This window comes from Typopeltis vanoorti, chromosome 8 (assembly GCF_054136105.1).
Source record: "Typopeltis vanoorti isolate ZY-2024b chromosome 8, IOZ_Tvanoo_1.0, whole genome shotgun sequence".
Lineage (NCBI taxonomy): Eukaryota > Metazoa > Arthropoda > Arachnida > Uropygi > Thelyphonidae > Typopeltis > Typopeltis vanoorti.
Window position 1 is genome coordinate 70161964 of NC_143556.1, and position 24410 is coordinate 70186373.

At 36.5% G+C, this 24410-nt stretch overlaps 1 protein-coding gene across 1 annotated transcript in view; it reads left to right on the forward strand.

Moving 5' to 3' along the window:
• LOC150104082 (transient receptor potential cation channel subfamily M member-like 2) overlaps positions 1-24410 on the forward strand; it is a 580140-nt gene that overhangs the window by 281020 nt on the left and 274710 nt on the right. Inside the window, exon 13 of the mRNA XM_090396744.1 lies at positions 15404-15494. Within this exon, the coding sequence (XP_090252870.1) occupies positions 15404-15494 (91 nt within the window). The remainder of the gene's footprint in view (positions 1-15403; positions 15495-24410) is intronic.

The window sequence follows — 24410 nt, forward strand, 5'->3', positions numbered from 1 at the left end:
TTCTCTTCTTGGACTGACCTACACCTACAATCTTTCCTGGCACAACCATATTTCAACTATAGCTTCTGCAGCTGCAAAAAAATTGGCATACTTTTTTGCACATGACACTACTTCACAGCTGCTAACTCTATACAAAGCCCATTCTGTCCAGCCATGGAATATTGCTCACGTATTTGGGGTGGTGCACCAAAATCCTCTCTAATATTGCTCAGTTCTACCCAGGAGAGGGAATTCGGTTAATTAATTGTAAACAACTTTTGGCTATGCCATTGTAAATTTTCTCCTGTTGTGTTAATTGATTACTGCGCAATTGTAAATGTATGCTTATTCTATTTCTTTATATCTTTCTGTGATCTATATTTAATTCCTTTTAATATACTGTATTAATACAACTCTTTCTGTTCTCATTTACTCTACCTTATGTAATTTTATATTCCTACACCTGAGAGCACTAGAAATTTATTTCCGTTAACAACTGTGCCATTAGTGGTCTCTTCATGGTATAAGAAATAGTAATACTTCCAGTAGGTCTCTATCTAACATAAATTCTTTCTCAATGATTAATATACGGTCGTGGCTTTTATTCGCTCCTTATCGTAGCTATCATTTAACTTCCCACTTACAGGATCGAGTTATTTGGAAACAGTGCATTGCATATTAAAGATCAGGCGGCACTCCTTGAATATATAACAAACATGTTTATTAATACTAAGATTGAATATACAACTCATACAATAGGGAATTACTTCTTCTAACTTCAGTTTAAGCTAGGCTCTATATGTCAAAACTTCGATAGCAATATCCCGCAATTATTCAACAGATTTTTTCAATAATCACTGCAACAAAATTTATAACTCCTAGTTTAAGCTAATTATTATACAATAGAACAAAACTACTATAGCAATTTTCTGCAATTATGCAGCATAAAACTTTAGAATTCACTGCAATCAATAATTAAAACTTCTAGCCTAACTACTACTTAGGAAATTATTATGCTCTGGTCTATACACCTACAAACCCCAACTATTAACTTGCATCAGTTACTCTCAGACTATATCTATCTTAGCACTATAAACTTAGCAGTCCATTTAAGATAGTTCTCTTACATCACAATCAAAATAATATGTAACAAACAACTCATAAGTTCTTTATCCTTTTAGTGCACTTCTTCACAGTTCATTTCCAGAGTCCTTAGGTTCTTCTCCATCCTGGGTTTTGGATTTCTCCTTAGAGAATCTCAGAGCACCGGCATCTCATCTAGAATGGTTGGCAGGGTCTGGAACAAGATTTCCCGGTGTCTTGAAACTCGGGCGAAAGGGTTCAACGATTGGAGCATATGCAGATTCATCTAAGCGGCAAAACATTCTAGTCTGGTGCGGCTACTCCCTCCATGGCTAATCACTTCCGGTGACCATTCGTCACAACATCATTTGATCTGGATGACTTGTGGTGGATCGACTTCCTTCTCCTCTTTACCTCCTTCCGATCTCAGTGTGTGTGTCCCAGCTGAAAAATGTCGATTTCGATGGTTGAAGATCCATGCCTTATATTCATCCTTCCGCAGAACCCTGGATGAAGGATTTAGACCCCCCCCGAACATTTCCGTGTGGCTCTCTTGATCTTCTATTAATGCCGACTTCTCTTTCATCCCTTAAGTGCATCTTTAATCCATTTTACTGGACTGCAGAACTATGTTTGATTCATGCCGTCCCTTTTACCACTGACCTTGAAGGTGGTCTTAGACTGAGTTTTGTAAACAAAAGGGTTCTCTTACACTTCATCAGAGCACTAACATCAAAAAGTATTCTGGTGGCAAGGCATTCTTGACTTTAACATTTAGATATCTTTTGTTTATACAAGTGAGCAAGCTTTATACCCCTTTGGGCTTTATATATAGGCTTTTAGTATTATAATTACAATAACAAACAAAGTTATTTTGGTAAGCTTTCTAGATGTGACCTCTGTAAAAATCGATGCAAAGAACCTTGAAAATTTTCACTGCATTGAATTTTACATAATGATCCCTCTTTCACAAACCCACTTCAATCCCTCTCTCACAGACTTTCAGTTTCTGCCTTGTGCCTCTTCTACAGATACTTTCATGGACAGTGCTCTGCTCAGTTGGCCACTATTATTCCTCCACTCTCCTCCAAAAATCATTAAAACAAGACCCACTGCTACCCAGCACCTGTTTACAGTCCACCTTAAAACTTACCAAACCAACCTCGCTGCCTGCTCTTTTATTCCATCTACATCTTTCCATTGGAACAGTCTCCCCCCACTCTGCCTTCCCTAGAGATTACAACCTTCAGCTGTTCAAGTAGCAGAATGTGAACAGATGTCAATCCATCATACCTGTATAACATTCTTCTCTCAAGCACATGACACCCATCCACAAACTGTACTCTCTCATCCTCACACAGCTCCGCTAGCATATCTTTCATGATTCTGGCTATCCATCTGAACTCGTCTTGTCATACCTCAGAAACACGCTGACAACCTTTCCCACTATACTGTTATCTTTCATTCTCCTTATGTTCACTTAAATCATTTCTCCCACAACCACCACTAATTCTCTTGATTGTTTCCTCCTCGTGTCCAAAGCCTAAATTATCTTGCTCATTCTCCCTCCAGATCTTATGGACTCTCCCATTAACTAATCCTCTAACAATGGAATCTCCATACACTGCTATCCTGGAATCACTTGTCATTTCTTTTACCCTTTTTTCTTTCATTCTATTCTTTTGCACACTTTTATTAGTTTCCACTAAACATCTTATATCACTCCACATATTCCTCATTTCAATTTTCATTTTCAATAACTGTTTCATCAAATCTTTCATTCTGACAGTTTCACTCTCTGTCACTCCCATATTCTCACTACCTCTTGTTCTATCGCACCTTACTTCCATTTCCTCATTTACACTTCCTTTCACTCCCCCTATCACTAACTTTCGCTTCAGCATTCTTGCATTCTTTCACTCCCTGTAGAAGAGCAGAATCAGGAGAAAGCAGGCAGTTAGTTCTATACCTCAAGGCTTTAGTGCTTTAACCAATACTGTTTAATTTGTACATAAACAATGTGGAAAATATAATTTGAAGATAAATATTCAGTTGTTTGCTAATGATTGATAATAGGGTAGAGTAATAGTTAAACAAGGTAATGTGGAGAGCTGGCAGGATGATTTAAATAATCCTCTGTATGGACAAAAGATAGTATGTGCCAGTTTAGTGAAGAGAAATGTAAAATTTTGCATTTTGGGGTAAACAGATTACAAGCTGAGTACTACATTGCTGGAATTGTGCTCCAGGAAATTGATGAAGCTAGGAATTTGGAGGTAGGAGTAGATACAGAGTTAATTTTTAGAGGGCATATTGGTAAGGTTTCCAAGTGGAATGGGTTGCCCGAGTCAATCATGTGTGCTTTTTCTTTCATTGAGTTCAAGGAGAGGGATGATAGATATTGTGATGTGCCCATACAGTAATAATAATAATAATAATTATTATTATTATTATTATTATTACAGGTATCTCCATGGAGTCAGTAGACTCATCGCAGGAGACCCAAACTATCAAAACAATATCTATCATATCTCTTCTTGAATTCATTTACAGACAAAGAACTCACAACTGAGTCAGGCAATGCATTCCATTCATTCACCACCCTCCAGGCAAAAAATCTAGTTTTCAAACCCTTGTTAACCACACTTTTCCTTAATTTCCAGGGATGATCTCTTGTTCTTCTGTCACTATCACACAGCTGAAATATTTCCCCTGCATCAATCTTATAAGAACCTTTTAATAATTTAAATGTCTCTATCATATCCTTCCTTTCATGCTTATACTGTGATCAGAATACATAATGGAAAATTATGGAGACAACTACCGTGTTAGAGCAAAACTTTAGTTTAATATAAACCAAAATGAATACCCGATGTTTCGACCTTCATATCAAGATCATCATCTGGAGCATACACATATACAGAGAAACAAGCTGCACTACAATCTACATGGTTTGCTAAAGTTACTGACAAACCATTTCAACAATTATTGGCCTGACCTCTGGTAAAAAAAAAAAAAAAAAACCTTTACTACATCAAAGCTAGAGTCCTATTATTATTATTATCTATTGGGTTGCAAAATTAAATTGGGCTGGAGAGTAACATGTTTATATATATATATAAATATAAAATTATAATATAAAATTATAATTTATATATAAAATATATATATATATATATTTTATATATAAATAAATAAAATAAAATAAATAAAAAATCTGTGATTATACATATAAATTTCAACCAATTGGTATGGAATAGTTCCAATAAAAGCTGAAAATTACTTCAAGTCCTTAAGTATGCTAGATACTAAGTAGGCTGAATATGTGCCATCCAGATTCTTGGAATTTTTATGCCACCATTACTGTTGAGATTAGGGTGGTTAATCAGAATTTCACAAGCTTCTTTAAATTTTCTTTCTTACCAGGTTTTTGTACGATGTAAAGAGCGGGTACTTTTCCAATCAGTTTAGTGTTGGGAGCATGATCTGAGATGCCTGCTTTACCAAAATTGTTATATTTAATGTGTCTTTTGTGTTATTTTTTACGTATAGGGATTGTACGTCCAGTTTCACCAATATAAGGTAAGTTACAGGTGCAGTAGATGCAATAAACTCCAGGATGTGCCAATGGGAGTAGAGGATCCTTAGAGGAGTTGAATATGTTTTTTAATTTTATAGGTGGTTTAAAAGTGGCATTGAGATTATAATGGTGTAGAATTCTATTGATTGTTTCTGATAACCCTTTAATGGGATGGCTATGGTTTTACTGTAATCTATATTCTTTTTTGATGAAGTTTTATGAGGAACTTTATTAATAGTATTTTTGTTATAGCGATTATTTATAAATGCGTTGTTAACAATCTTTAATTCTCGTTTAAGAGCTTGTTGATTAGACAGATTGTTATTGCTCTGTTTTTAAGGGTGTTAATGACTCCAAATTTTTGCGATGGGTGGTGATATGAGTTATCATGTATATATTGGCCAGACTATTTCATACCAGACTGCCTCAAATGAACTATCATTCACACATCTATCCTCTTGATTATACTACTTTCTTTGGCTGCAACTCATCAGCTATGATCAACAGTACTCCTCCCCCCTGTTCTATCTTCTCTGTCCTCCCTGAAAATACTGAACCCATCACATTCAATTCCAGTAACCACATCTTCTGTTGACAGCCAATTTTCACTAATGCCTACAACTTTTGTTGAGATTGCACTGACTAATGCCAAAAATTCTTCTTGCATTAGTATACAAAAATTGCAGATTTCCCTTACTTCTTTTACCAGCTTTAGAACTGAAATGCATTCTACTAATTTCAGTAGTTCAATGCCGATTTTAGTTTCCCTGCCCAATTACTTCAGCTTGTTCAGAAAACAGTAACCTGTTCAAATGCTTATGACCTTCCATGTTCAGATGAAACCCATCTCTTGCATACAGCTGTCTTTTGCCTTCAAGCATACTCCAGACATCAACAAATTCCAGACCTCTTTTTTTTTGCACATTCTTGCAATCATATCATTCATTATCATTGCTCGTCTACTTAACTCATAATTGTCAAAACGAGGCAGCACACACACACACACACACACACTATCCTCCCTTTGACACTTTTCTTCTTCACGATATCTAACAATGTTCTTAAATCTTTTGCTACCCGATTAATACTACCACTCAGGTCATTTGTACCCACCATAACTATCATCTTTTATGCATCATGCCCTCTCTTTATTGTTCCTCCAGATCCAAGCACTCCTCAGGCATACTGCTCTCCATACCCTTAATCATAGAATCACCATATATTGTACCACTCATAACTTCATTCAAATCCAAACAAGTGTCACTCACAGCCTCATTTTTTATGCTATTCAGCATGACTCTCCTAGTTTCATTACTTTCCCTCAACGCTCTTTTATTTACTTCCTCACTTTCACTACATCTCATTTCTTCTAGACCTCTTGTGCTTTCATTCTGTTGACTCCCAATCATATTGTACCACTCATAACTATTATTTTGAGTGGTACAATTATCCCATACTATTTAATGCTTCATCATCCACCAAAGACTCTCCCTTACCTAATCCTGTTCTAGTTACTTCAGCGAAAGTAATCAACATAGTCCTAATTTCTCTATTCAACACATTTAACTTAGCTTTAATTTCCAGAACCTCCTTACTGAGAACTTCCAATTCTTCTTGCAGGAGATGGTCACTTTTCATTTTCACGAATTGCTGCTGAAGTTCTTCCGCTACGGTCCCGACGTCTGCTTCCATTCCTAATTGCTCCATTCTATCCCGACACTTCTTACATACGTTGATGTTTTCATTCTTCTCATTGAGCCAAAAAGTCCGCAGATCCTTCACATTCTTCGGCGCATACATATAGCAGTTTCCACAACGTATTCACTGGGAAAAAATCTGCTCTGCTCAGATTCATGTAGAAGTCCTTTGAGCCACTGACGTATGTCTCTTGATGGTTGCCATCTTTAGACACTGAACTAGTGCAACGAACAGCAGCGAAAACACAATATATACAACAAAGTTTCAGCAATAACACCACTGAAGGACACTTGTATCGAACCGAAGCACAACTGCAGCACAATTTGGGACAAAAAAGCCTTACTATACTTTAATTTTAAAACACTTTTTCTAGCATAGAAACGACTGCCACGTTCACTTGCAACACTAGTGCCATCCCAGGAGCAGTGTATCCAAAAAAGGAAGGTAAAGTGTTGTGTCTCAGGGTGTTATTCTTGACACCCTGATGTTTACTTTTTAATTAAAATTTAAAAAAAAAATTTTTTTTTAGATAGCTCCCACCCACGAGAGGTTTATTTGTAAACCTATAGTACATTGGTACCGTGAGTGGCCTAAGGATATTTGTTCTGTTTTTGTTGATTATATTTTTTTTTCTTATATTTTTATTCATTTTTTAACTAGTCTGGAAACCTGCTCCAGAGACCAAACATGCAATTTCTTCAAGCCACTTCAGTCTTCCAAGTGGAGATTTAGTCTTATAGCAAATGATCAAATTCATCTCTCGCCTAACGACAATCATCCGTGTGCATATCAGAATTTGAGCCCCGCACCCCATTGATTGGAGAGCAGATATGCTAACCACTTGGCCAACTAGGATGGCAATTTATTCATTAATGATATTTTATGTGGATTGACTGCGGATTTTCATTTGTTTGCTGATCATGCAAAGTTGGAGAGAATTATAAAGAGCACTACTGATATTAATTTCTTTTCAGGAAGATTTGAATAGGCTTTGAACTTGGACAGATGAGTGCTGTTGCAGTTTGATATTTATGAGTGCAACATATTGCATTTTGGAGTGCGGTTATATTATTATTGTTACACTCTACATGTATTCACAGACTCATTATGAGCGGTTCATTCAATTGACAACATATTTATCACACTGAATGTTAAAATCCTTAACACTTTCTGCATTAACAACATATTCTGATAACATTCATTTCAGACAAATTATGGAGATTACAACCATGTTAAAAATAATTATTTTAATTTCCTGATGACTCGACCTTCATATTAAGGTCATCATCTGGAGTATACACATATATATATATACAGAGACAAGCTTTATTACACTCTGGATATTTCTTATGGCAAAACAAATTTTACAGCCAAGTAGAAGGAACGGACATGGAAAGTCCTCTCTCTCTCTCTCCTGCTTTAGCCAACTTTTATTTAGAACATCTAGAAAAAGTCCTCTTCTCATCTAATTTCCCTCAACCATCCTTTTGGGTAAGATATATAGATGACATCTTTACTATATGGCCTCACAACAAAGACTCCTTACCTTCTTTTTGAAACAGTATCAATTCCTTACATCATCGTATAAAGTTTACTATGGAAATGGAAAAAAACAACCAGTTATCATTTTTAGACATTCTCCTCATCTGGTCACCTTCAAATACTCTTACAAATACAGTTTACAGGAAACCAACATTCACAGGTCGGTATATTAAAGAATCAGCCGATCATCCTTGTCAAAAAACAGGAATCATAAAATATCTAATCAGAAGAGCCAAAACTAATTGTTCTACTTCTAATTTTCTACAGAAAGAACTTTCTACTATCCAGCAACACATGAAACTCAATGGCTTTTCCGAAAAGAGTACACAACATCTTCTCGATTCTTATAATCCACCACAAAACAACAAAGATTCAATATGTCGAGTTCCAATTCCATACATCTCTGGGATTTCAGAACCTATCTCAAGAATTCTGAAGAAATATGAGTTAACAGCTACGTATTCACCTATTAACAAATTATCTTCCCATTTTCCTTCTCCTAAAGACAAACGCTCAACTATGTCTCTTCCTGGATTTTATCAAATTCCCTGCAACTGTGATCTCTCCTATTTTGGACAAACTGGATGCTCTCTTGAAAAAAGAATCCAAGAACATCAATCCTCCATTTATCACAGTAAACCTGAAAAATCTGGATTGGCTCAGCACGGGATTGAATCTAACCACAACATCTTTTGGTCAAAAACTCGCCTCTTACATAGATCCCATCAATAAATTTGAACGTTTATTCAAAGATCTTTGGTTACCTCCCTACCCTCAGGTAGGGAGGTAACCAAAGATCATTCGATTTAAGATCATTCTACCATGAGCATTTTTCCTTTTACTTGCAACATATTGAAAAAAGCTGTTTGGGATTCTCTTTAGCCTGCATGGCCAATTTTCTTTCGTAATCTGCTTTTGCTTTTCTTACCACCCTTGTTACCATCCTGGCCTGAGCTTTATACTGTTCTTGCGCCTGATGGTCACCTTTCTCCTTAAATTCCCTCCACAATTGGTTCTTTTTTTTGCAGCTCAAGCTTAATAGTGTTATTCATCCATTTAACCCCTACTTGATTTATTATTCGGACTCTTGGTATACAGTCAACCATTGCCTCCAGCAAACAGTTCTTAACCACCTCCCATGCACTATCAACATCCAGCCCTTGCAGTTTTACATGCCATGGTACTGAGCCAAGCACACACCTAAGCTTGTCATACTTACCAGCCTGGTAATTCCACATGTACCCCCGTCTTAATTGTAAATTCCACTCCTTTAGCCACCTCCCAAGTCATGACCTTATGGTCACTCTCGCCAATTGGTGTCAACATGGTCGTGTTCGTTACAGCCACATTCTCAGTTGCAATTACAAGGTCCAGCACTCTCTGTCTCCTGGTATTTTCCACTACATGTTGCCGTAGATAGTTGTCCCTTAATAACCGCATCAAATCCAATTCCTTCCTCCCATGTGCCCTCTCCTCTTTCCAGTCAATGTTACCATTTTTTAAGATCATTTTTTAAGATCATTCTACCATGAGCATTTTTCCTTTTACTTGCAACATATTGAAAAAAGCTGTTTGGGATTCTCTTTAGCCTGCATGGCCAATTTTCTTTCGTAATCTGATTTTGCTTTTCTTACCACCCTTGTTACCATCCTGGCCTGAGCTTTATACTGTTCCTGCGCCTGATGGTCACCTTTCTCCTTAAATTCCCTCCACAATTGGTTCTTTTTTTTGCAGCTCAAGCTTAATAGTGTTATTCATCCATTTAACCCCTACTTGATTTATTATTCGGACTCTTGGTATACAGTCAACCATTGCCTCCAGCAAACAGTTCTTAACCACCTCCCATGCACTATCAACATCCAGCCCTTGCAGTTTTACATGCCATGGTACTGAGCCAAGCACACACCTAAACTTGTCATACTTACCAGCCTGGTAATTCCACATGTACCCCCGTCTTAATTGTAAATTCCACTCCTTTAGCCACCTCCCAAGTCATGACCTTATGGTCACTCTCGCCAATTGGTGGCAACATGGTCGTGTTCGTTACAGCCACATTCTCAGTTGCAATTACAAGGTCCAGCACTCTCTGTCTCCTGGTATTTTCCACTACATGTTGCCGTAGATAGTTGTCCCTTAATAACCGCATCAAATCCAATTCCTTCCTCCCATGTGCCCTCTCCTCTTTCCAGTCAATGTTACCATAATTGAAATTACCCATAATAATTACCCTCCTTCCACTCATTTCTTCTATTTGCCTATGCATACTATCCCAACCATCTATTCCATCACCTGGTCTATACCAGCACCCAATTGTATATTTTGTTCTGCTAGATTCTATCTCACACCAAACAGCCTCAAATGTGCTCTTTTCTCTATCCTGCAGTTCAACTTCTATACTTCTTGGCTGCAGCTCATCAGCTATCATCAATAACACTCCTTCCCCCTTTTTATTCACCCTGTCACTCCTGAACACGCTATACCCGTCACATTCAATCCCACTAGCTTTATCATCATCTGTCAGCCATGTTTCACTAATACCAACAACCTGCGGCCTGGAAGTGCCAACCATGGCCAAAAACTCTTCCTTCTTGTTCGTAATACTCCTGGCATTACTGTACATGAATTGCAGAAGCCCATTTGTCCCATCCCTACTTTGATGGCTTATACTAACTATCCCATTCTGATTTGCTGTCCTTCGTACTCGCTCGGGCATAATATACTCATTCATACACTCAACTGCCTCCCTAAAGTCTGCATTTAATATGAGAATGGCTACATTAGATTTAAGATCCTCAATTACCTATAAACCTATTTATATAATAAATTTAGTTTAATCCTTTATCCAAGTGTGAGTAAACAAAGTTTGCTCCTGAAAGTATCTTCAGGACTGGGGTAAGGTGGTACAACACCAGGGCAACTCGTTGCAAAGGTGGAGCAAGATACCAACGCTCCTGTCTCAGTATCTCCTATAATGCAAAACACATCTCCTTGCGGATATGTCTAATGTTATGCATTAAGGGAAGGGCCACTATCCAGACTAGTTTCGACCTTTATTGAGGTCTCTTTAGTGGGAGCCAGGCCCAAGTTGAGATACCAGGCAGAAGCATTAGCAGGTCATCTCTACCTATAGGAGTTGCCAAATGGTGTGCCACCCTTTTTTAATACATTACTCTGGATTTAGAGAAAGATGTTGAAAGTTTATTTTTCACTTGGTTAGAGTATAATAAATTTAGTTTAATCCTTTATCCAAGGTGTGAGCAAACAAAGTTTGCACCTGAAAGTATCTTCAGGACTGGGGTAAGGTGGTAAAATAGGTAGAGATGACCTGCTAATACTTCTGCCTGGTATCTCAACTTGGGCCTGGCTCCCACTGAAGAGACCTCAATAAAGGTCGAAACTAGTCTGGGTAGTGGCCCTTCCCTTAATGCATAACATTAGACATATCCGCAAGGAGATGTGTTTTGCATTATAGGAGATACTGAGACAGGAGTGTTGGTAGCTTGCTCCACCTTTGCAACAAGTTGTCCTGGTGTTGTACCATCTTACCCCAGTCCTGAAGATACTTTCAGGCACAAACTTTGTTTGCTCACACTTGGATAAAGGATTAAACTAAATTTATTATACTCTAACCAAGTGAAAAATAAACTTTCAAAACCTATTTATAATTAACTCTTAGGGAGAAAGGTTATGTGGATAGAATATGTGGCTTCCATATTCTTGCAAATTTTAGACCATCATTATTGTTAAGATTAGGGTGGTTGATAAGAATTTCACAGGCCTCCTTAAATTTATGTTCATACCACATTTTGGTGTGATGAACAACAGATGCTTTTCCAGTAAATTCTATGTAATGTATTCGGGTCATGATCTGAATGGCCCACTTTACCGTAGTTATTAAATTTAATGTGCCGTTAATGTTCCTTTTTTTCTGATAGGAATTGTGCGTCCTGTTTCCCCTATATAGGGCAAATTACAGGTGCAACGAATATGGTATACTCCAGAGTGGGCCAGCGGAGGAAGCAGATCCTTGGATGAGTTGATTAAGTTCTTTCATTTTGCAGGAGATTTAAAGGTGGCTTTAAGGTTGTATTTCTGTAGTATTTTGTTTTTTTTACCAATATCCCTTTAATGTATGGAATGGTTATAGTTTTATTGTAGTCTAGTTTATTTTTGTTTTTAAGTGAGGTCTTGGGAAGAATTTTATTGATAGTATTTTGGCTGTAACCATTTTTTAGGAAGGTACTGCTGATAACTTTTAATTCATTTTTAACTGCTTCTTCATTGGAGCAAATCTTCAAGCCCTTTGTTTTAGTGTGTTAATGACACCTAGTTTTTGTGTTGGGTTGTGGTAGAAGTTTATATTTCTATATTGGCTAGTATGTGTAGGTTTCCGGTAAACAGTGAAGGAAAGACTGCCAGAAGGAAGACATATGACAATTGTATCTAGAAAAGAAAGTGTTTTCTGCTTTTCAATGTCATTTGTGAATTGTGTGCATTTGTGTTTGTTAAGGTGGCTAAGGAAAGTGTCTAATGTCTGGTGGCCATGGAACCCGATAGCGAAAACATCATCAATGTATCTAAGCCAGACTTTGGGTTTTAAAGGAGAGGGATCTAGAGCACGTTTCTCAAAATATTCCATATAAAAGTTAGCAATTGGGGGGGAAATAATGATGAGCCCATGGCTGTGCCTTCTTTTTTGTAGGTAGAAAGTGTTTTGCCACAAAATAGCCAGAACATAGTACATGTGCAAAGAGTGCTGTGATATCGGGAGGGAATTTGTCCTGTAATAGAAGGATTGTGTCATTGATTGAGACATTTGTGAAGAGAGCAGAGATATCAAAAACTGTCTAATAAATCACCTTTTCCAGTGTGATGTCTTTGAATTTGTTTACAAAGTGTTGTGTGTTTTTTAATATGGTATGGAGAATGATCTACTAACTCCTTGAGTGTTGACACTAGTTTCTTGGCTAAGTGATAATTGGGGCTGTCTATACCTTCAGCTGTCGGCTGGAGCAGTACACTCTGTTTGTGATTCTTTAGTAAACTGTAAATTCTCAAGGAATGAGTGTAGTGTGGAAGTAATTTTTTAACTGTGTCTTCAGGCCAAGAAGTGACTGATTTAAGTAGCTTTTCCATTTTCTTTTTTATCCGATTGGTTGGGTTATAGTTAACAAGTTGATAGGAGCTGTTGTCTGAGACTGTTAGATTCATTTTTCCTAAATATGTTGTTCAGTTTAAAATAATTCTGGTAACATGTTCCAAAATATTTACCAGATTTAATAATATTTACCAAAATATTTAAAATATTCTGGTAACATGTTCCATTCACTCACAATTCTCCATGTAAAAAAAATCTTCATCTTTCACACTGAACTTCCAGGATGGCCTCTGGTTCTTCCTCTGTACCCTTCTACTCTTTTTATAATTCCCTTTGGATTAATCCAGTAACATTCCCTCACTAAACATCTCTGCCATATCACCTCTTTTCCTTCTGTCCACCAAACTCTACAATCCACTTTTCTTGAGACCTCTCTCCATAGCCAGCATTTCAGAGTCCTGATATTGTCACTCATTTCTGAACCCTCTCCAGCCACATTGAAAATTAGGTAACCAAATTTGAACACACTACTCCAAGTGTGATCTGACCAGTGCTTTATAGAGTGGCACAACAACCTCTGTATCCCTACATATTAGTATGCTTCTTATCATAGCAGCTTATGATGTGCAGTTTTTGCAACACTGATATATTCCCTTTAAACCTCACTCTGCTGTCAACCATTACTCCCAAATCTTGAATCTCATTTACTTCCTGCAGTACAGCACTATCAATATAGTACACAGCCATATATTTCTGCACTCAATGCAACATCTTGCACTTATTAATATTAAAACTACAACCCCATTCCTTCAAGCCAGAAGTCTGTTTAAATCTCCCTGAAGTGAATTAATATTAGCTATGCTACTTATAATTCTCCCGAACTTTGCATCATCAGTAAACAACTGAAGATCCTCAGTCAGTCCACATAATATATCTTTTACAAAAATTAAACAGCAGGGGTTCCAAGAACAGAACTCTGGGGTATGCTGCTTGTTGCCCTCCATTTTTGAGACACTGCTCCAACATATGCAACTTGCTGATATCTTTCAGAGAGCCATTCATCAAATCCATCCAACCACTATACTTTCTATTTCTCTGCAGCTTGTACATCAACTTATCATGCAGTAACCTATTAAACACCCTTGAAAAGTCCAAGAATACCACTGTATATGATTCTCTGTTATCTAACACATTCATTACCTTGTCATAAAATGTAAGTAAATTGCTAAAACAAGACCTACCATTTACAAATCCATGCTTGACCCTCTTAAAGAATCTCATGTTCATCAACCCAATCTTGTATTCTATTCCTAATCAATCTGTTGTGCCAGTGTATAAATCATTGGGCAGACTGCACTAAGACTGTTGTGATCAGATTTGGTCACCTAGTTAGTTTTCATTGTGAAAAATTCTAGAAGATTCAGTGACTAAGGCAATATCAGCACTCTGGAATGTTGATTATAGTGAAAGGTTTAAGGAATGTAAATTAGAGTTTGGTGGATAGGGGGAAACGAGGTGATATGATAGAGATGTTTAAGTTAGTAAGGGGATTTTTATCAGAGGAGATTATAAAAAGAGTAAATGGTGAGAGGAGAAGAGTCAAGAGACCATTTCTGGAAGTTATGAAGAAGAGTATCTGCAGAAGATTTTTACATGGGGAATTGTAGGTGAATGGAATACATTACTAGTATTCATTGCAGGAATGTTGAGGATTTTAAGGTTCAGTATGATAAATATGTTGCTGGTTGAGAGAATCTCCAGTAATGAGTCTGTTGACTCCATGGGAGGTTGGTAAATGTGTGTAAATAATGTGTAAAATCATGCTCATATTTAGATCCAAGTGAAATAACCAGGTTATGAGAATTCTTAATTTTCTTACATGGTATTCAGTATTCCTAAGTTGGTACCCTCCTAAGTATTGACTTGGTTCCAGGTTGCTTCATATTAGCAATCAGATGCACTCTAAAATGCAACACCTTGCACTTATTAATACGAAAACTACTGTACCCTCAGACTGATCTGGCCACTGACAGTATGATTACTGGAATCTCTTGAAGGTATCAAGCTATAGCTGTTTAACAAGTATGTTAAATATTTCTAACATTTGTGATGCCAAGTTTTTTTTGTTGAGTTCATAGGATATCTGCTTCGCAACCCACCAGGTTATGAATTGAAATTGAATTGAATTGAGTTGTAGTATGGATACTTATGATTAAATTGTAGATGACATTCACCATCCTGCTTATTGGAAGCATGAGCTAGCTTAATAAAGTGGCATGTTTTTTCCCAATACCTGAAATATCTAACCCTTCTCTCACCTGCGGTTCTAATATTATATAGACTTACAGTCTTTTGTATCGTAAAGTGTTTTTTATGATACGTGTATCAGTTTCTTAATTTTTTTTCAACATTTTATTTTGCAGATAGTTTTATGTGCATTCTTTGTATTTCCTATGTATATTTGGGTGAGATTTAAAGTGGATCCTGAAAATCCAGATGGTGACGAAAACACAGGTAAATATCACATTTCTTTATGCTCTTCATTTATAGAAACCAGTATCCAAGTAAAGCTGCTGGTATACTTTTTGCTATTATTAAAACTTGAGCTTTTTCTTGGTTTTATTCATTGACCAGATATTAATAAATGATATATACAAATTGTTAACAAGTTTCACCAGCTATTCTGTCTGGCTTCTTCAGGACAAGGATAACGATGCAAAAAAAGTAAAAAAGAAGAATGGAGTAACACTGTCAAATAAATTAAAACTAACATGTAACATCATAAGCATGGGGCGTGGTGTCTCAGTCATTGTTTATTGAGCGCGTTATATAGTTTTTAGCGAAATGAAATTCTGGTAAGCTGAGTGAATTTATTAGGCTTTTCCTAATAAATTCACTTATATTTATATTTCCTACTGTATTTTTTCTTTGAACTGCTTGTTTCTTCTACTTTAATAGTATTAGATTTACTTGCCGTTACAAAACTTGTATCACAATTAGGGTTAGCATCACCTGTTTCATTTGCCCTTCTTTTCAAAGTTCTAATTCTGAGCCACTTTTTCATTATTAAAAAACGTTTCTGAAAAATATATAATACTGGGGTTAACTCAGGATACACTTTGTCCAAGTATCACTTAGCACTTCTCAAGATATACTGAACTTTGGTTGAAGGAGGGAAACCTTCAATAATAAAAATCAATAAACAACAAGCCATTGGTTGAAATGTGGATAATATATGTTCACTTCAAATCTGACAAAACAGCAAGGGAAGGCAGAAGCAATAAAACTATATCATTGTTCACTTTACCCCTCTTTTATTATTGTCATTCTGCCGCTACAAATTTAGCGGCAGAATGATGAATAATAAAAAGGGTGAAGTGAACAACAATATAGTTTTATCGCTTCTGCCTTTGAACATTCTGACGATATTTGTTTGTTGTTTTTTTAAGTCTCCATTTGATTTCAATAATTTTTACTTACTTATTCAATTTTAATTTATTTAGATAATTAAAAAATATATATTTATTTAATTTTAAGTCTGCCTGCAGCCCACCTGTGGACCAGGTTGAGAAACACTGATATAGAGGACCCAAACAAAAAATAAGTGTGGAAAATTTAAAGTAGATTGTTTCTGTGGGAGATAATTGTTAGCAAGGGTCAAACATAATTTTTTTTATGTCAGCTATATTTATAAAGGCAAGATAATAGCGTTGCTCTTGGTGAATCAGTCACCAGTTTTCTTCATATCTCTATTAGAAAAATAAAAAATAAGTTGTGTTGAGGTCTAAAACTCTAATAGTAGAAAATTAAAAAAACAACATAAAATCAGTATTATATTAATATTATTATTATTACGTGACATCCTCAAGGAATTCAGGGGCTTATTCTAGGAGTTCGCTCCACTCCACACAACCCATCATCTCCATCAACACACAACAGCACTAACTGCAATCTATGCAAAACATTGTATTTCATTACACATTATTTCTTTATTAATTGCTACTGAATAACTACAAATAATATGTATAATTTTATTATTGTTAATTTACAAGAAATGATGAAGGAAAAACATTTTCTGCCTATAATCCTTTTAAAATCTGGAGCCAGTTTCATCCTCAATATTTGTGCAACCATTCATTGGAAAAATGCATAAACCTGTGAATGACTTTTAAATACCATATAGCAAAATAAGAGAACTTGCAAATTTTTGACCTCCAAATTCACAGACCTGCCACCAGCTTGGTCATTTGTCTCTGAATCCTCTCCACCACATCCCGATCTCCAAGAAACCCAAGTAACCAAATCTAGTTACTTGGGTTTTCAACATTTTATTTGAAATAAAATGTTGAACACCTGTGCACAGTATCAAGATGGGGCTGAATTATAGCCTTATAAAGAGGGATAATAACTTCCCCATCTTTACTTTTAGTGAGTTTTTCAATATCCGAGTAATCCCTTAAGCTATTGTGCCAACTTTTGCAACATAGCCTCTGATCATCAACTCTCTGTTCACCATTACCACAAAGTCCTTACCCTCATCAAATTCCTGCAATCCAGTACCATCATTGTGATACACAGTTTGTAATCTTTTCATCCCAAAGTGCATCATAACCTTACATTTTGTAACATTAAATTGACAACCATTATTCTTTGACCACAATGCCTATTTATTTCAATCATCCTTTAGGATATCTACATCACCTTTGGCAAATATTTTCTTCCCCAGTTTTGCATCAGTCATCAAACAACTGAATATCCCACCCTTTAAATCATTCCTTATATCATTAGGATACAAATTAAACAGTAAGTGACCATAGTATAAAATTCATAGGCACTCCACTAGTCATCCTCATTCTCTTAGATTCCACTCCACCATATACTACTGTTTATCTCTCTCTTTCTCTCTCTGTTTGTCACCTACTCTCTATCCCTACTTCCAGCTTCATATCCATTCTCATATTATAAAAGTTTGTTCCAACTTTTATAATAGTTTTCCATGTGGTATTCTATCAAATGCAAAGTCTAGCAGTATCATGGTGTAGTCATTTCCCTTATTTGCTACCTCTGTATGTAGAGGATCAGGAAAATGAAGAGGATCTCTAGAAAGAAATAGTTCATTTATGTGGAGTCTTTCACAGGACAAAGTGAGAGATTGAAAGATCATACAAACATCAAAAGATCTGTCAGTACCAAAGGCAACCAATTATACTGCTTCTGACTGGGAAAAGAGTGATCCATGTGGTCTTGACTTGGGAAGTTGTGAAACATGGACTTTTTAGTTTACAAGGGATATCATGTGGAACTACAAGGCAGGTGATTATGACAAGCTCAGAAAAAGCTTGAAGCAGTGCCATGGAATAAGAATCTGCAAAGGGAAGAATGTTAGCATCATTGTATGAAAGATAGATAGTCAAGGGGTATCTGAAAGAAGCAATATCTCTAGTCACAAGGTCAGGAGGATAAATCAGCTAGGAATTAGATGGAGGAGTAATATCATTAAACAGGGGTTAAAAAAAAAATGTATGGAGTGTATATAAGTTCAAAGGTGAGCAGCAAGTTCATGAGCAGTACAAGAGTGAGTCAAGAAAGCTGACCAACATGGTAAGGAAAGAGAAATCAGATTTTATTGATTTTATTACTGAGTGACCACTTTGCAAGGGTCTGAAAGTTTATTTTTCACTTGGTTAGACTATAATAAATTTAATTTAATCCTTTATCCAAGTGTGAGCAAACAAAGTTTGTGCCTGAAAGTATCTTCTGGACTGGGGTAAGGTGGTACAACACCAGGCAACTCGTTGCAAGGTGGAGCAAGCTAACATCACTCCTATCTCAGTATCGCCCATAATGCAAAACACATCTCCTTGCAGATATGTATAATGAAAGGAAAGGGCCACTATCCAGACTAGTTTTGACCTTTATTGAGGTCTCTTCAGTGGGAGCCAGGCCCAAGTGGAGATACCAGGCAGAAGCGTTAGCAAGGTCATCTCTACCTATAGGAGTTGCCAAATGGTGTGCCACCTTTTTATTAAATTACTCTGGATTTAGAGAAAGATGTTGAAAGTTTATTTTTCACTTGGTTAGACTGTAATAAATTTCTATAATAGATACTTTCAGGCGCAAACTTTGTTTGCTCACACTTGGATAAAGGATTAAACTAAATTTATTATAGTCTAACCAAGTGAAAAATAAACTTTCAACATCTTTCTCTAAATCCAGAGTAATTTAATAAAAAGGTGGCACACCGTTTGGTAACTCCTATAGGTAGAGATGACCTTGCTAATGCTTCTGCCTGGTATCTCCACTTGGGCCTGGCTCCCACTGAAGAGACCTCAATAAAGGTCGAAACTAGTCTGGATAGTGGCCCTTCCCTTAATGCATAACATTATACATATCCACAAGGAGATGTGTTTTGCATTATGGGAGATACTGAGATAGGAGTGATGTTAGCTTGCTCCACCTTTGTAACGAGTTGCCCGGTGTTGTACCACCATACCCCAGTCCTGAAGATACTTTCAGGTGCAAACTTTGTTTGCTCACACTTGGATAATGGATTAAACTAAATTTATTATTGCAAAGGTCTGTTCTCTAAGTGAAGATATTGCTGTGATGGGAACTGATGTGAGAATAAAGGTTAATTAATTGGAAGTAGTTAGCAAATCTTATATGCAGGTGGAGGGTTTTTCACCCAGAAACTCAGGTTTTTCGCCATTGCTCCTAGGAAATTACCAGCCGAGGAATTAATGATCCAGATTGAACGCAGAATTTGCCACCTTCCAAACCACATCGCCAACGATATTAGATTGGATGTGGCTTGTGTTCTCACAAAAGCAAAACCAACATATCCATTAGAATACAAGTTTCTACAAGAAATTAAGAAAAACAAAGAAATACAGGTAACTCTCATATAACGCGATACTTATATAATGCAGTTTCGATATAACGCGGTCTACAAATTTTAGAAACCCTTTTTGAACGTGGTACTTATACAATGTTTCGATATAAGACAGTCTACAAACTGTAGTAACCCTTTATCTTTTCGTATATTTTTAAGTCGATAAAATTCGACTTAAAAATCAAATTTTATCTTCGTTAAATTTCCATCTATCCGTATCGTGCATGCAAAGATGGATAGATTTTTTTTATTTTTTTTTGAGAAACCTCCAACAATTGAAATGATGGATGCACCAAAGCATACTAAAATATACATTAAATAGAAGAACGAAATAAGTAGCGAATTTATATTAGGGGAAATACCCTTTAGAGGCATGTGTAACGATCAACTGTTTACCATATAAAGTATTTATTGTTGCAAATTGTCTTCGTTTTCTGCCAGGAAAGCACATTAAAAATCACAAGTGTGTTAATCTCAAGCTGAGCACTCTATTTTTTGGTGAGTTACATACGATATGTAATGCTTTTTTTATGTAAAATAAATATATATATATATATATATATATATATATATATATATATATTTTTATAGTAATTGCCACTTAGAGCGCTTTTGCGATATACGTGTTTGTTAATAGGGATAAACCCACCCACTGTAAATTGCCAAGGTAACAATTGAGCAAGACTGAAGATACCTTCGGTTTCAATCAGCACATGAGACTCAACCTTCATGAACTTTTTCATAAGTGCTCCAATCTCTTCAATAGTAAATTAATCAATGGGGAAATAGATTTAAATGAGGAGGAACTGGTACAATTAATAGATGATGTCGAACAAAATGGCGGTGAAGTTCTGCCGAAGATTTTGATTATGATGAATCCGTTAAAGAATTCAGTTTAAAAAAATTAGCAGAGGGATTGGACTTGGCAAGAAAGTTATTTTATGGATAATAATCTCTCAATGGAGCGCTCTGGAAAATTCATGAGACAACTGGATATTTGTTTAGTTCCATATTATAAACGTAATAAAAAATTGCAGCATAATGGTAAGCAAGGTCTTATTACTGACTTCTTGATAACTGAACCAGCCGAAGTATGCAATGAGAATTATAGATTTCAAGTGATGACGACATCCGGCCACTCGTAGATAAAGAACATCTAAAAATTTTATTTTTATAGTGATGACGATTAAAATATGCACTTTATTTTATTTTGCCTAAAACATTTATGTATTATGTGCAATAAAGTTTACGTACAATTTATAATTTTTTATAATTTTATACTATGTATTTGTTTCATAGTTTATTTGTTTTCTTAACTTACATGAATTACCTGAATTAAATAAAAAAAATTTTTGTTGGATATGTCATTGTTTATATAATCTTAAAAAAAAAATTTCCGAACCTAACCCTACTTTTTCTGTGTGATCTGAGTCTCGCATAACGCGATTTATATAACGCAACATTTTTGTGGAACCTAACATCTGCATTATACGAGGGTTACCTGTAGTTATCACCAAAGCGGATAAGGGGAACGCCACTGTGGTACTCAATCATACTGACTATACAGGTAAGCTTAAGGCTTTACTATTAGATCGAGCTACTTACCTCCCCACTGAATACAGTCCCACCAACTCACAAATTAGAAAACTCCATAGGCTCCTTAAGAAGATCACTTCTTGGCCTGTGGAGATTACTAACAGACTAAAACCATATAACTCTAGACCCCCCCGTATATATGGGCTCCCGAAAATACATAAAGAAAATGTGCCATTACGTCCCATAGTGGATGGCATTGATTCCCCCACATACAAACTTGCTAAATATTTAGCCAAAGCGCTCTCACACTATACTGGCAACACACCATCACACATAAAAAAACTCAGCCCACTTCAAAGCCATTATAGAAAACCCTACGCTCCAACATAATGACATAATGGTCAGTTTTGATGTCTCCTCCTTATTCTCAAATATCCCCCCTCAAAGAAACCTTAAAGCTAATCCAAGCTAAATTTCCTCCCAATATCTCAGCCCTCTTTCAGTTCACAATGAACTCAGGCTATTTTGTTTGGCAGGAAAAATTCTACAAACAGATAGAGCGGGACAGCCATGGGTTCACCACTTTCCCCACCCTTGGCCAACTTCTTTATGGAGACTTTTGAAGAGAAAACCTTAAACTCTGCCCCACAAAAACCTACCATATGGCTTCGCTACATTGATGATGTGTTCGCTATTTGGCTACATGGCCTGGACACACCCCTCTCCTTCCTAACACACTTAAACAACCAACACCCTAGAATCAAGTTTACCCTGGAAAAAGAGGAAAACAGTCTCCCCTTCCTAGACACACTAGTGGCCCGCCAACCTGATGGTACCTTGGTTTTCTCAGTTTTTAGAAAACCCACCCATACAGGCAGCTACATTTACTAACAATCACCCCCCCCTAACAGCAATATGGAATTATTAAGACGCTATTCAACAGGACTAAACTAATCTGTTCAAATGACCAAGCCCTAACCTCTGAACTAAATCACATCCTTAACACTTTCTCAGCCAATGGCTATCCCCCCCCCAAAAAAAAAAATTCTAAAACCAGATATCCACAACCCACCTCCCCCTTCACAAAAAAGATTACTCTAAATCCATCACCATTCCCTACATCTGAGGCACCTCAGAAAAAATCAACAAAATCCTAAAAAAACATGACTTGACCACTTGTTACAGACAATATAGAAAATTGGTATCCCTTATCCGATCCACTAAAGACCAACCACTTCCCCCTAGACCTACCTGGTGTATACCAGGTCCCTTGCAGCTGTAAATTGTCCTACTTTGGCCAAACAGGCAGGACAGCAAATATCAGAATGTCAGAATACAAGGACTATATCCAATTTCACCAATACAGCCACTCTGGGCTTGCAGACCATGCTCTGGATCCACTAAAGACCAACCACTTCCCCCTAGACCTACCTGTGTATACCAGATCCCTTGCAGCTGTAAATTGTCCTACTTTGGCCAAACAGGCAGGGCAGCAAATATCAGAATGTCAGAATACAAGGACTATATCCAATTTCACCAATACAGCCACTCTGGGCTTGCAGACCATGCTCTGGATACTCGCTACAGAATAAAGTGGAAGAAAACCACAGTAATACACCGCAGCAAGTTCAAATATGAAAGACTATTCATGGAATCAGCCTCAGCCCTTAGGAACATGCCAAACCTCAACAAATTTGGATGCATGAGACTGCCCCAAATTTGGGAAACATATATCAGAAGAACTTCAACCCAAAAGCTAATAATTACCAATATAGCCTGCCAGGGGGCAACCATGAGGATTTTAGGAAAACGGTAGCTTCCTCGCTTCGTTTCTCATGTGCTGTTATGTAGTACTTGCGTGCACGTATCTTTATCTTAAGTTCCCATGAAGATGGCAACGTGACATTGCCGAAATATCAGAAAGTATATATTAAAGTTGATTTAATTTATATTTCTAGTGTACGCTGTCAATTCCTTAAGTATTAATTATTATTTTAAAATAAAATTTTTTGCAATGAAAGTTATTTAATTAATTATATGTATTATTTAATTATTGCTCAATCCAATGTGATTAAGGTGCCAGATTTTTTTAGCCCATTGCACTCAAACTTGTTAAGACAGCCCTGGCTATAGTAATTTAATTTTTATAGTAGACTAACAGCTGAGTTGAATAAACAGAATGGCTACAAAATGATGCTGCTGTATTTAAAAAAAAAAAAAAACTTGAAAGGTGTTTGACAGGATACAACATGGAAATCTGTTATACAAATTGGAACCCTTGATGACGGGTAGGAAACTGGCAATAGGAATATGAGAATCACTAATGAACAAATATTAAAAAAAGTAGTATATGAAGGAGCAGAATCCAGGAGAAAGCAAACAACTAGTGCTGTGCTGCAAAGCTCTGGACTTTGACCACTACTGTTTAATTTGTAAATAAATGATATTGGAAAGGATTTGAAGGGAAATATTCAATTGCTTTGCTGATGATGCAAAATTGGGTTCAGCGCTAGTTAGTCAAGGTGATGTAGACAGCTCGCACGATAATTCAAATAGGTTTTTAATTTGGGCAAAAGATAATTGCTAGCAATTTAAGAAAAGTACAAGCTGTAATTACAAGCTCTGTGTGTTAAGGCTTAGTACTTGGAAAAAGTCATGTTAGAGGCTTCATGGAGTGAGATAGGACTAAGCAAAGGATTAAAATCACATTTTTAATCCTTTTGATTATTAATCTACAGCTGCTTTCAAAAATCAACGTAATCTAAATAAATATGGTTGCATAAAAGTCCCCAAAATATGGGAAACACTAATATTTTGAGATCTCGGTTTACATCCTAGGCTGCCAACAGGTGCCCACAGAGGGCACTCCACCTAGTTGGGACTCTAGTCTTTCGCTCATGTGTTTTGCTTAGTTTTGTGTGGCCTTTGTGTGTGTATGTATTACAAGTCTCATATTGTAATCTTTGACAATGTCTTGGTGACTAAGATGAAATATTGGAAGA